The 12,370-nt window shown below is 36.9% G+C and overlaps 3 protein-coding genes across 3 annotated transcripts; all 3 read right to left on the bottom strand.

The window, feature by feature from the left end:
* Window positions 1–1,025: 1,025 nt before the first annotated feature.
* Window positions 1,026–7,190, bottom strand: LOC116018640 (protein CHROMATIN REMODELING 25). Its single transcript, XM_031258637.1, has 21 exons — window positions 6,919–7,190; window positions 6,269–6,649; window positions 5,803–5,889; window positions 5,464–5,704; window positions 5,249–5,374; window positions 5,093–5,149; window positions 4,913–4,999; window positions 4,668–4,763; window positions 4,460–4,510; window positions 4,032–4,106; window positions 3,849–3,935; window positions 3,628–3,719; window positions 3,368–3,500; window positions 2,944–3,063; window positions 2,703–2,816; window positions 2,549–2,632; window positions 2,390–2,464; window positions 2,255–2,313; window positions 1,891–2,065; window positions 1,696–1,794; window positions 1,026–1,622 (listed from the first exon to the last, which is right to left on the bottom strand). Exons 1-21 carry the CDS (start codon window positions 7,176–7,178, stop codon window positions 1,224–1,226), a joined length of 2,898 nt encoding a protein of 965 aa, XP_031114497.1. The 5' UTR covers window positions 7,179–7,190; the 3' UTR covers window positions 1,026–1,223.
* A 748-nt stretch (window positions 7,191–7,938) lies between these two features.
* Window positions 7,939–8,818, bottom strand: LOC116001995 (calmodulin-like protein 1). The gene has a single exon (XM_031242001.1). It carries the CDS (start codon window positions 8,785–8,787, stop codon window positions 8,236–8,238), a length of 552 nt encoding a protein of 183 aa, XP_031097861.1. The 5' UTR covers window positions 8,788–8,818; the 3' UTR covers window positions 7,939–8,235.
* A 93-nt stretch (window positions 8,819–8,911) lies between these two features.
* On the bottom strand, window positions 8,912–11,130 carry LOC116001989 (protein disulfide-isomerase SCO2). The gene is made up of 3 exons (XM_031241988.1): window positions 10,541–11,130; window positions 10,063–10,189; window positions 8,912–9,331 (listed from the first exon to the last, which is right to left on the bottom strand). Exons 1-3 carry the CDS (start codon window positions 10,952–10,954, stop codon window positions 9,267–9,269), a joined length of 606 nt encoding a protein of 201 aa, XP_031097848.1. The 5' UTR covers window positions 10,955–11,130; the 3' UTR covers window positions 8,912–9,266.
* Window positions 11,131–12,370: the final 1,240 nt, after the last annotated feature.

The raw sequence follows: 12,370 nt of genomic DNA, 5'->3' as shown, positions 1-12,370 counted from the left end.
TTCCCTCAAATGAGTAGTTGAGCAGCTTAGATTCAGTTTGATCATCTTTGTCTTTTGGTCTTCCGCTCATTTTCATTTTTACATGAATATATTGGATATTTTTTTAATTTATCTTTGTTTTTCACCGTGGATTGCACCATTTCCTTCCTTCACATGACTCTTGTCTTCATCTCATTCGATCCAGTCTCAAATCGCCATTCGTCAATGGTGATACTGAATACGTGATGACCTCCGATGCAGGGAAATTATTTTGCAATGTAGTTGAAAAGTTCAGGATGTCGTCACCTAATCGGCTTCAGTCAGACGGTTATTGTTTTTTTTTTAAAGAAAAACTTCATTAGATTAGTAGTAAAAGTACATCAAGGCATGGACAATAGAAGAAAAAGGGACCACAAAACAGTCCACACAGTCAGACTTAGACAAAGCCTCCCGAGCAAGCAAATGGGCGACTTTGTTCGCAGACCGTTAGCAAATGAAAAGCTAAGTTTAAAACAATCTTTAGCTATTTCCCTAACATCATTAAGAATTAGATCAAAATAGGATAAAGAGGCGTCATTGTTGATGTTATTGATAGTTTTAATGCAATCTATCTCAATCTGAACTTCATCAACATTGATGTCCTTGAGCCATTTTAGAGCTTCCTTCATCCGGCTTGACCAAACCAGACCTGGGAATCTCCTTTGCTGCAATGAATGAGCCAAACTCATCTCTCAAAGTTTCAATACTCCTGTCCATGCCATTATCTGCGCGTAATGAAGCTAAAACAACTCTAATATATACCATCTTGCGTTTTGTGATAATCGAAGGAGAACACAGAAATGAAGGAAGAAGAAGAAGAGTTTTTTACATGTATGAAAATTATACAAAGAAGATAGAGACAGGGCAGGAATGAACATATTAACTGCCTCTACACTGAGCTTGAAGACTGCGCTGAGTTAAGTCATAATTAATAAAACAGATCACTCAAAATGCACATTTGGATAATGACCGCAAATTTTCCCCTAAATCAAAGATGCCCCCTCCTCTGAGTTCAAAGGCCCCAGGTCAATGGATGCAAACAACATATTCTAGTGAGTATAATAATATATGTGCAAACCTTTCTATGCCAATCAAGATTACTTGACACATCATGTCTAAAATCAAACAAATTGTGAGGTTTATATATATGATCACCTAATCACTTTTTTTTCATGTAATTAGAAGAATAAGTAAACAGGCGAAGCCTATACAAAATCATCATCGCCCATAGCATCTGGAGAAGTTCTTTTTTGTGGTAACTGATTTCGGGAAGAGATTACTCTGTTGGATTTCATTTGTGTATGGTCCAAAGGTCTTGTTAGCTTGATAGAGTTGGTCCGTTGCTTTTGCACGGGCTTAAAAAAAGCTGGCAATGTGCTCATCTTAGAGGAAACCCCACTGAAAGGAGATTGTGGTGGTGCTTCTTGAGGTTCCTTCATGCTGGATACTGCTAGGCGTGGAGATAAAGCCGGTGGTCTCTGGAGTAGGTTGCTTTTCAAAGTGGAAATGTTTGTTTGCCCGCCTTGGGGTTTTGGTTTTTGCTTCACCGATGATTCAATAGGCACCAGCTTCCCCTCAACTTGGCATGTGAAAACAAAAGAAACCTGCATGCTACAAAAGAATGATGAGAGGCTGTACAGTTTCACAAGTTTAAGGAAATTCCAACGTGTAACGGACCTCATCACCAGCTGCAGCCTGAAAAATAGTATCAGGAACTGACGTTGGGAAAAAATGATGCCCCCAGTTAGCTAAATCCTCCTCCTTGGGAGTTCCAATCTGTGGAAATTATTTCAAAGCTTCAAAGTTTTGCCTTTGGTTTATGAGTGACAAAATGAAAATGTGAGGGGGTTTGGCTTAAGAAAACTTGCAGACCTGCTTCTCTGAGCTTTTTAACTTGTTCAAGCAACCAGCAAGACCTGCAAATCCCCCGATGTCCTCTTGGTTGGATTTATCTTGTTCATCTGTAGAGTTTGCTTCACAAGTGTCATCTAGCATCACCTCATATTCTTGACAACGGTTGCAGCTAATCTTTTCATGAATTTCAGACCTGCATAGTAATTTATAATATCAACAGAAATTTAGGTTTCATAACAAGCTAAGTCCTGGGCAGCTCACTCATATTCAACACTTGCAAAAGAAGTTTAAAATTTTGTGGCACTAACTAAAAATGATGTGATAGAGCTGTTAATGTTCTGTGCTATCATTCAAAACCAACAAATCAAGCATAGGAACAAACCTCACGCTGTCATGAAAAGTGAATAGGTCCCTTAGATCTTCAGTTGAAAGGGAATTTCCCTGAAAACATGTGATGGTATTATGAATTAAGACTACCACAAATAGCATGACAAGGAAATAGAAGCAACAAAAGTACCTGGATCTCAGAATCTGCTTGTTCTTGTTGAATAACTTTCTGAAGTCCCTCTTTTGACATTTGACGCTGGTAAATCTGCAGCAGAAGCAAGTACTACTTCACAAAAATATATCCTAACTAATTTAAAATAGTATCAGGCTGTAATATCAGTGAACCAACCTTCTCTTCAATAGTTCCTGTACTCAAAAACCGATAGACATAAACCCTCTTCTTCTGGCCATCTCTCCATACTCTAGCCGCAGCCTGAAAATTAAAATTTTAATGCCAGTATTGTTTGCCATCATACAGTAATTTCCAAGCCAAAAAACTATACCTGTTTGTCATTTGCAGGGTTCCAGTCCGGATCAAATAACACCAGCCTATTTCCACCAATCAAATTGAGGCCACAACCTCCTGCCTTGCTACTCAGGAGAAAGGCAAACTCATCCTGATATATTAAATTGAATTCTCTTACTACAAAGCATTCAAAACATGAGCAAATTGTTTGGCAAGATAGGTCAATGTTTCTCAAGTGCATAGTATGGACCAGATTTTTAAGGGCATAATTCACAAACCTTTGATGGATCATTAAAACAATTAACCAACTTTTGTCTTTTGCTAATCGAGGTAGATCCATCAAGTCTCAAGAAGGGATATCTCCTTTCACGACAGAGTTGAGCAAAAAGGTCCAGCGTCTGCTTATCCAAAGATAAAATATTTGAAATGAGAGAGAAAGATAAACGTAAAAACTGACAAGATAACTAAAAAACTACTATTGATATTCAAACTAAAAACCAAGTGTCATAACATAATTAGATTCTAAAGTTCATGAGCACAAATTATATTTACACTACAGAAGGCATAATACTCAAAAAACTGACACCTGAGGTCCTGAATTACTGAATGGGGGAAAAAAAAAAACAAAAAACCTACAAGTTCCAGCAATGCTTAGCCAATGAGGAAAAACAAGAAAAATTATCTATAGTTACTATTCCACACCTGAGTGTAGTTTGAGACTAGAACAACTCTATCATCTGTTGATTGACGGAGTTGAGCCAATAACCGAGCTAATACATGCATTTTTCCAGATAGTTCAACCCAAAGCCCAGCTCCACCAGTCCATGAACCAGACCTAAGAGTAATCAGGAAAGATACTTCCATTAATGTCAAATAAAATAGCCAATACTGTCGAACTACTCTGAGAGGAAACAACGTAACCACTAACCAGTACAAGTGTCGAACCCATTTTCAAAACTTACCTTCCGGAAAACATTTCCTGAGGGAATAAGTGGATACAATCTTCAAACCCCTTAGTCCCTGGACTTCCACTCTTTATTGTCTCATATATTAGCTTCAAAATATAACACACAAAAAATGATTCTTCATACTCATGAATGGCACAAATGCGATAATGAGAGCCAGAGACAATATTTCAATTGCCAAATAGGGAAAACATAGAGCCTAGTGTATGATGTAGTACCTTTGGATGATTGCATAGCTTCTTTAAGGCAGTAATGTAAGCTAAGATTTTCGATTGTTTTGTTTCCTCTGTAATTGCCCGTTTAACCTGTATTTAAAAATTGCAAGCAAATACATCTAAACATTATCACAAAGGTTAGAGACTGTACATCCCTCACATAAATAAACAAGAGTGTGAATTTACATTTTTTGAATGTATAAAATGGTTGTAAAGTTCCACTTGCAAAGGTGTCAACTTGCAGCATACAACTTCAATTATCTGCAAGGACAAATAAAGATTAATGGTCACATGTTAAGCAGGAAAATTTGGAAAAGTTTTAGCCTAATAGAAAATTAGTGAAGTGAGCTTTCACAACCACATTTACAAAATTATCAAAAGCACAGGCATTTATAAGAGAGATATCAAAGAAACAATTTAGAAACAGAAAATTATCAAAAGCACTAAACTTACTTGTTTGAGAAATATTAGAGTAACAGAAGTAACATTTACACCAAATAACAATGGCAAAGAGTGTATTATGTTCAGCAACTAAGATTAAATTTAGGCACTTGCAGCATAAAAGAACCTGCGGCATATCTTAAAAAGCAAATATTATTGTTTCATTATGTTACCTTTGGTGGTAAGTGATTTGACAACAATGCATTAGTCCTCCGCAATATAAACTGTTGCACAAATATATCAGTTATCAGTAGTATTATTAGAAAGAAATTACAAGAGCAGCACATGCTCCTTATATAAGCACTCAAGAGATGATCACCAAAGCAGCACACAGAAGTAACAGCACATTCCAGAAATGCACCAATATCAGAAGATACTTGCCTGGTTAACTTTTGCACTCAGCTCTGTAGAACGTTCAGTACCTAGTCTCCTCTCTTCTTCAGTAGAAGAGGGTTCTCTACCACAAACAATGGGCATCTAAAAGTTGTCTTTTGGTGGTCAGATATGCATTTTATATTAATGTTAAAAATGCGTACACTGCTTATCCCCAAAAAATTGGGGAACGCAATAATCCATAAAAAGCAATTTATGAAAACTTTTAATAGATACTGAACTATTGAGCTAACCTCATAGTAACGGCGAAAGTATGCAGCATCTCCCAAGATTCCAGGGTTAGTAAAATTTACCATGGAATAAAATTCCTCTAGATCATTCTGGAAGATAAATGTGAACAAAATACTGCATCAAAGAAAAGCATGACAGAATTTGACAAGCAAAAGGAATTATAAATTTGATGCAATTCTCACTTGCATTGGAGTCCCTGACAGCAAAATGCGGCGCTTGCATGACAAAGAAGCCAAGGCCTAATGCAAAAATCTGTAGTCAGTGATCTCATATGGATCCTGCAAAAAGTTGATCAAAAACAATAAAAGATACAGCATTATGTAAAAACTTTATCTTACTCGATTAGTCAATGTCTGATCATTTTTCAACCTGTGGGCCTCATCACATATGAGGAGGTCACAGGAAATATCATTACTAAACTTTGAAGAATGCATTCGAAATGTTTCATAGGAAACAATCAATACCTGGAAGATTACATAAATGATAAATCAGTACTCCAGTTACCATAATGATCTCAAATTCACTATATATATGAAATAATCACAATGTTTACTTGTAAGTCACTATGTGGACTAGTAAAATTGTTAATGCCAGAGATGGCATCCTCTCGAGTACTTTCACAGAGAGCAACAAGTTTAACTCTTTCTCCAACCCATTTCTTTATTTCAGCTTCCCAGTTAGAGACAAGACTGGTAGGAGTCACAATTATTGATTTCCTAACCATTGCTTTTCCATCAAAACCTTGACGAAGAAGTGTGTAAAGCAGTGTGATTGACTGCAACGTCTTCCCAAGACTGGACAGAAAGAACATTAGCAAGTGAAACATGACATTTAAAATCATTCAACAGATGTGAAAACAGCATCACTGCAGAAGATATTCAGCGATATTTACCCCATATCATCAGCTAAAATGCATCCGTTAATATTGGAAGTGCTCAAAAGTCCTGAAACACAATCAAACATGAACTGGACACCTTCTCTGCAAATAAAGCAAAGAACAAATTTCTCAATCTTTACAATAAATTATATCAACTGAAACTCCAATACTAGAACAAATTTCAGTTCATGAAGAAAATATTTAAAATACAAATTACAAACAAAAATGAAAGAAAAATGGTAAACATTTTTTAATAATTGATAAATTGGTTAAAACTAGCATCTAGAAGCTTAATGGAATGTAGAAGCTAGAAACGAATGTGTTCAAACTAAACATGCCATCAGCAACAAAATCAAATACAAGAAATCTTAAGTGATGCTTCCAGGTGATCTTGGAATAATATGCATCAGCAAACTGTTTACCTCCATGCATTTCAATAACACCTCCAGAAATATAAATTATCATATTAAAAGTGCAGTACCTTTGATGTGGTCGGAGGTACTTAACAAGTAAAGGTTCCACTGCTATGGGTTTTGAATTACAGCCTTCCTCCCCAAATCCTTCAGGCTGCCACAACAGCAATGGTTCAACATCTGGTGGCAGACATATCTCTTCTTCAGGCACATCTTTATGAGTAGTCTCAAGGGCATTTACCCTGTTCGTGATTGCAACCAAAGCTGGCCTATTGGACCCCCATGGCACAAACCTTTTGCGTGCCCAGAGCCGGCGTGCGAGATGTTCATTGTTACTACTATAACCATTTGAGCTCGGAGGTTTAAAAGGCTTTCTGACGTTGACAGCTGCATCAGTTACTGAATAGACTCGTGGAAGTATTGACTGTCTTCTCACTTCAAGGTTTCCCCTAATTACATGACAATCGTGAACTTTCAGCTTTAACAATTAATATTCAGAAAGAAAGAAAAAATAACAATAACAATTCTAAATTAAATTATTGCATTAGTATTAAGAAATCAAATTTCTAAGTTTGAAAACTAGAAGCCCTAGCATCAAAGGCCTTCCCCTTCATCCGAATCAGATGAAAACACAAAACATAAGAAAAAGAGGAAGCTCAAGGGTGATCAAAATTTTAATGTTTTAACTATATTTATGGAGACAAGAAATTTAAAGAACCTGACTAAAGCGGCGACATTTTCGGACTTCCGATCTTCCGGACTGCATCGGAGATTGGATGTTTGAGCTCCATGGTCATCGTCTTCGTCGCCGCTGTTACAATTGTAATTGATGTCGTCGTCGTCATTGTCTGGCTCAGAGATGACCTCATCGCTCGAATCGCTTGGTTCTGAAGCGGAAAGAGCCTCATCTTCATCGTCCATTTGACGACCTCCCGTGCTTCGTTCAAGCACTGTTTCAGTGTTTTGAGTTCTGTGCATTTTAAATCTGCAGGTCCTTTTGGCGGTAAAATGGAGGCACGGGTAAATTATGTTGGGCTGGGCTTTACGCGGTGTGAACCTATCTAAATATCTGCCCCAATTGGGATGGTCTGCACCTTCTCAATTGTCAAATTATATCGTGTACTAGGGTTCACTGTACAATGGTACATGACAAATTATTTTGAGGATCCAAGTTCAAAATACACAATTTACATACTGAATGTTCACAATTTATATATTGAATATTCATAACTGAATGTTCATAATTTACTAAATGTTCACAATTCAAATTGTGAGCATTCAATATGTAAATGATGAATACTCAATATGTAAATAGACACGAGTCCACCTTGCAAGGTAGAGCCAGATCCATAATATAACTATTGCACTATACATATTATAGACTCTAATCCAAAATGACATCATTTTATTTTAATTAATATGGTCCTTTTTTTTTCCTTACATTTGATCAACATTCATAACACTAGTACATAACCGTTTAACTATAAATATATAAACATTTTATTCCTTATTTAGTATTACATTTGTTAATATAAATATTACATTTTTATATTAATCTCACTTGACCCGTCTCACAAATAATGTGAACATGTTCCGATGTGAAGGGAAGTTATTATTTGAGCAATGTTCAAAATCTAAATACACAATTGTATCTGAACTTTGATGTTTTTAAAATGGACGCACACACCTACAAAGCAAGTGACAATGAGTCGATGACGGACAAATTACTCGATTAATATTAATAAAATGGTGACATTTTAAGGATTGTATTAGTTTCATCATCTCAAACTCCTTCCAATACAATACAATGCAATATTATTCCAACATATAAACACACATTATTGATCAAGAAAATCAAACTGAATCCAACATTACATACCAACAAATAATCATCTAAAATCAACATAATTAATCTGTCTTGTGCGTGCGGTAAAGAATTATGGAACAAAATCCAAATTTAACAGAGAAGAAAACGCAATGCCATAGACTCACCATCACCAACGCAGCTTGAGCATTCCTTGTCGTCCTCTAGGCTCTAACAAAGAGGCGTGCCCCGAGTCATCATGTTGATGAACTCATCAATGTCAATCACGCCGTCTCCATTAACATCACGAGCTTTCACCATTTTCTGGCAATCCTGCAGGCTGCACCCGTCTCCCAGCTTCTGCAGCAGTTCAAAAACTTCTTCTGCACAAATCTTTCCATCACCATCCCTGTCAAATACCTGAAACGCGGAATGCAAATCCGTGGTTCTGCTCCCACCTTCCTTCCTCTGCACTTCCACAAACTCATTGAAATCTATAGAGCCATCGCCGTCTGAATCTGCAACCTCGAATATCTTCTCAACTTCCCGAGTGAGGAATTTGCTCTTTCCCAGAGATCGCAAAAAGGCTTTATACTCATCAGGGGAGATCTTTCCATCTCCATTAGAGTCAAACCGATCAAATACTCTTTTCTGCTCATCCATACATGGCTGGTAGACAGGAAAGGAGAAAGAAGTTTGCCTACTTGAGGAAAGCATCCTTGATGCCTTCCTCAATAACTTGCTTTTTGAGAGGCTGTACTGGATTTCTAGAAAACTTGACATTGTTTCGGCTTTTTTTTTCTATGCAGATATGAGAAATTTCAAACTGTCATCTAACATGAACTTTCAACCTTAAATACCAGAATGGCTGAGAATTGAGGTACACAAGACTTTCTGACAATCAAAGTAAAGAGGATACAAGAGAGCCGTGTTATTCCTTAGCAATAGGTAGGAAACCAAGATTCTTTAGCCAAGAAATAAGAAAAGAAGAAAGAGAAAGGGTAACTCTAAATAGAAAATATTTAGGAAGCAAAGAACATATTCTTGATTTTATAGACAAGTAGTGAGGCACCACAACTTGTTTTCTATAGATCTACATTTACATTTACCTCTATAAAGTCAAACAAGTACTGTGATTTGTAACCAGCCTATGCCTTAAAGAATATAACAATTGGTGTAATACTGTAATCATCAACGCAGTGGGGTTAGGAAAAAAAGGATGCGAATATATGAGTATACACCATTGTCAAGAATCAAGATGACTATCCATTATCCAAATCCTCCATAACATCAATATCCTTCCGTGCTGTTATCTTCTGCACATAACCTGTAATGAGAGATACAATATCTAGATTGAGGTTTCGCAATCTTAAAAGCAGCTCACTGCATAAGAAAAGCATAATCTGATGGGCTCATGTATCAGATATGGCATCTCATAGCTGACAGGTAATAAGCATCAACTTAAGAACTTGGATACACAAGGCAAGATCAGAAAAATAGGACAAAACGTACAACCTTTCTAGAACATGAGGTTAACATAGGAGCAATGATTAGAGATAGTCAAGCAAATTAGCACATAGAATGATTGTTAGGCTGCATAATAATGTCTGCCCTCAATAATCAATAGTTCCATCCATCACACCAAAGCTTTCCTCATTATAGAGTACTATAAAATTATCAATAGCAGTAAAAATTAGATCTACTGCAATTAGAATAAATTTGTGAGCATCACTAAAAAACAAACAAGAAAATTGATGTGCACCATGCCACCATGTACTAAGTTAGGAATATTGTGTTTGCACCATGCCACCAAACAATCAGGACTCCTAAAACCTCTGAACTGTGAAATCTTGTTAATTCCCTTTAAACAAAAAATCTTTCAGTAGATTAAGATTGCTAAAAATCTATCATTCTTAAAATAAGTTTATACCAATAAATCTACTGAATTAAACCAAAATCAAACTTATGGATGCTTTATGCTATGCAGACACACTGCAGGAGAAGAATACATTCAAACAAGAAAAAATAACAGTCAATCATATCTGATAGAAGTAGTACCAATTCCAAGGCAGGGTATGCATTTGCAGACAGTCTCCTTCCCCCTTTTGTTATAGTAACTGACAAACCCTGTGCCTTGGCAGCTCCTACACTTTCCTGTCCATTCATAAACAACTTCTTTGCAATCCTAGTTAAGAAGAGCAAGAAAAACACAAAGTCAGTTTGCAGATTTAAGCATATGCAAGTGATTTCTGAGATTAGAAATCCTATAGACTAGTAGACCCAATTTTTAGTTTCAGATGAAGTTATAAAGGCCCAAACAAAATATCAAGCACCCAAACAATCTCTGTTTCATGGCTAATGAACTATGTGCACGAGTGAATGTACGATACTTCCATTGTAGCAATATCTAGATCGGAATTCGGAATGGACTAAGCAACACTCAATATCTAACACAAAACCCTCATTGAGAGAAAGGAAAAACAAGTAAATATATAAACACTATACTACATAATGGATAAAATTTTGAAATTAATACCTCAACTTGGGGGTCGCAGCGAAGACGACGATCAATTTCCTCCGGAGACACGGGGGAGGTATCTGGATAAGTCATTGGAAGAGGAAGAGCATCGTCGTTGTCGGTCAAGTAACTCTCCCGGTTACGTGACCACCTCTCCTTCGCATTTGCCTTGGTAGTCTTTCCATTATAAGCAACTCTCTTCTCGACAGGAGATGCAGCGGCTCCGTCAGAATTCAGCCCAATTCGCCCGGAGCCTGGGGAAGCAGCAGCATCTGCTGCAGCGAAGAAGTTAAACCACGGCCTCGAGGCAGGCGGGTCGGCGGCGGAGTGGCAACGAATAACTGTGGTGAAATGGCGAGGTGTGACAGTGGATAAGGTGACAATGGGAGGCTTGGAAGGGGCGAAAATGGAGCTAGGGTTTACAGGCAACATTTGAAGGAGAAACTGTAGAATTAAGTTTATTATTATTAATATGGTAAATAAATAGGAGACTCTGGTTTCTGTGTATGGCTCGTCCGAAAGAAACGTGTATATACTGTGTAAGCAGAAATGGTGGTTGGCCCCGGGCTGCAACAATAAAGAGGATGAAGAAGAAGATAGGTTGCGGATTTACAACGTGCACCATGTGTCCATGTGTTGTACAGGATATACTTTTACTTTCACATTTCTTTCCGGCCATAGTTTTGACATTTTTTTTTTTTTTTTTTGTGAAAAGTAAGGTTTGACTTCGATTACCAAAAAAAAAAAAAAAGGTAATGTTTTATTGAAAAGTTGTGAGTTGTGACAACTACATGGTTTTGTTTGTCCGGGCTGATATAATAGTGAATAAGTAAATTATGGTGATTGTCTCTCTTCTTTAATAAGTAAGAAAATTAGTGACTAATACTCACATAGAATTCATCATATTATGTGAAACTTTTATATTGTGACTGTTATGACTTGATCATGTATTATTATATTGCCAACAATCACTCACCCATAAATTAAAATTAGTTATCCTTATGGGCTACACCTAATAGTCTAACACTAGGAAATAGGAATACATGTATGTATTAAGTGTCAAATGAAAATAACAAAACAAGAGGAAAAGACCGGTGAACAATAATATTCACAAATTAATATCAAGTTGTTGAAAAAAAAAATTTATTTGTTTTTATTAATTGCATTGATTTATGTCCTCACTACATTTTCAATTTTTTTATGGAGTTAATTTCGACAATAGTCCTCCGACTATTGTGATTTTCTAAATTTGGTCTTTGTCTTTTAATTTGGACAAATTAAACCTTTGACTTTCAAAATTGTTCAAAAAATGGTCCTTCCGTTAACATGGCGTTAAATGGGTGTTAAGTGAAGGGATAAAAGGGTCATTTTCTTTGCTGCGTTTCTTCTTCCTCACGTTGGTCCTTCCGTGATCTGCTGGCTGAGCTGTGCAGTACTCCGTTACCGTCGTTGCCCGCCGTCGAGCCGTCTCCAGTGACCAAAGCGTGTGAGTCAGGATCCACGTCGATTTTGTCTTTCCTGACAGCTTAGAAAAAAAAAACCAAACATAAGCTTTGCGCCATGGATTGTTTACCATTGTGACAACAGAACCAAATCTCTGATAGACAGTCTTTTGGGTCTTCTCAGAGTGCGTGTCAAGCGAGGCATTAACTCACCGCCCATGATGTTCTGCGGCGATCCTTATGTTCTTGTCAAGATGGGTAAACAAGTCCAAATATCCTCTTCCTCCTCCTTCAATGTTTTCGCCAAAAATATTTAAAAAAAAAATAAAAAATCAACACATTCTGACAGGCCAGAAACACTTGAATTTTGCCTTTTGAATTCATGGGTCTTCTGAGTTGGTCTGTT

This window comes from Ipomoea triloba, chromosome 1 (genome assembly GCF_003576645.1).
Source record: "Ipomoea triloba cultivar NCNSP0323 chromosome 1, ASM357664v1".
NCBI classification, from domain to species: Eukaryota; Viridiplantae; Streptophyta; class Magnoliopsida; order Solanales; family Convolvulaceae; genus Ipomoea; species Ipomoea triloba.
The sequence above is the reverse complement of the archived record's forward strand: the minus strand, read 5'-3'. Positions and strand labels throughout refer to the sequence as shown.

Excerpts from the sequence above, each read along its gene's own strand:
- LOC116018640 (XM_031258637.1), bottom strand. The coding sequence starts at position 7,178 with ATGCACAGAACTCAAAACACTGAAACAGTGCTTGAACGAAGCACGGGA. Across the intron at positions 3,064-3,367 it reads TAGTCTCAAACTACACTCAG|ACGCTGGACCTTTTTGCTCA; the intron begins GTGTGGAATAGT and ends TTGGATAAGCAG. Across the intron at positions 2,465-2,548 it reads CAGGAACTATTGAAGAGAAG|ATTTACCAGCGTCAAATGTC; the intron begins GTTGGTTCACTG and ends CTTCTGCTGCAG.
- LOC116001995 (XM_031242001.1), bottom strand. The coding sequence starts at position 8,787 with ATGTCAAGTTTTCTAGAAATCCAGTACAGCCTCTCAAAAAGCAAGTTA.
- LOC116001989 (XM_031241988.1), bottom strand. The coding sequence starts at position 10,954 with ATGTTGCCTGTAAACCCTAGCTCCATTTTCGCCCCTTCCAAGCCTCCC. Across the intron at positions 10,190-10,540 it reads GCTGCGACCCCCAAGTTGAG|GATTGCAAAGAAGTTGTTTA; the intron begins GTATTAATTTCA and ends CTTCTTAACTAG. Across the intron at positions 9,332-10,062 it reads CATACCCTGCCTTGGAATTG|GTTATGTGCAGAAGATAACA; the intron begins GTACTACTTCTA and ends CTCTCATTACAG.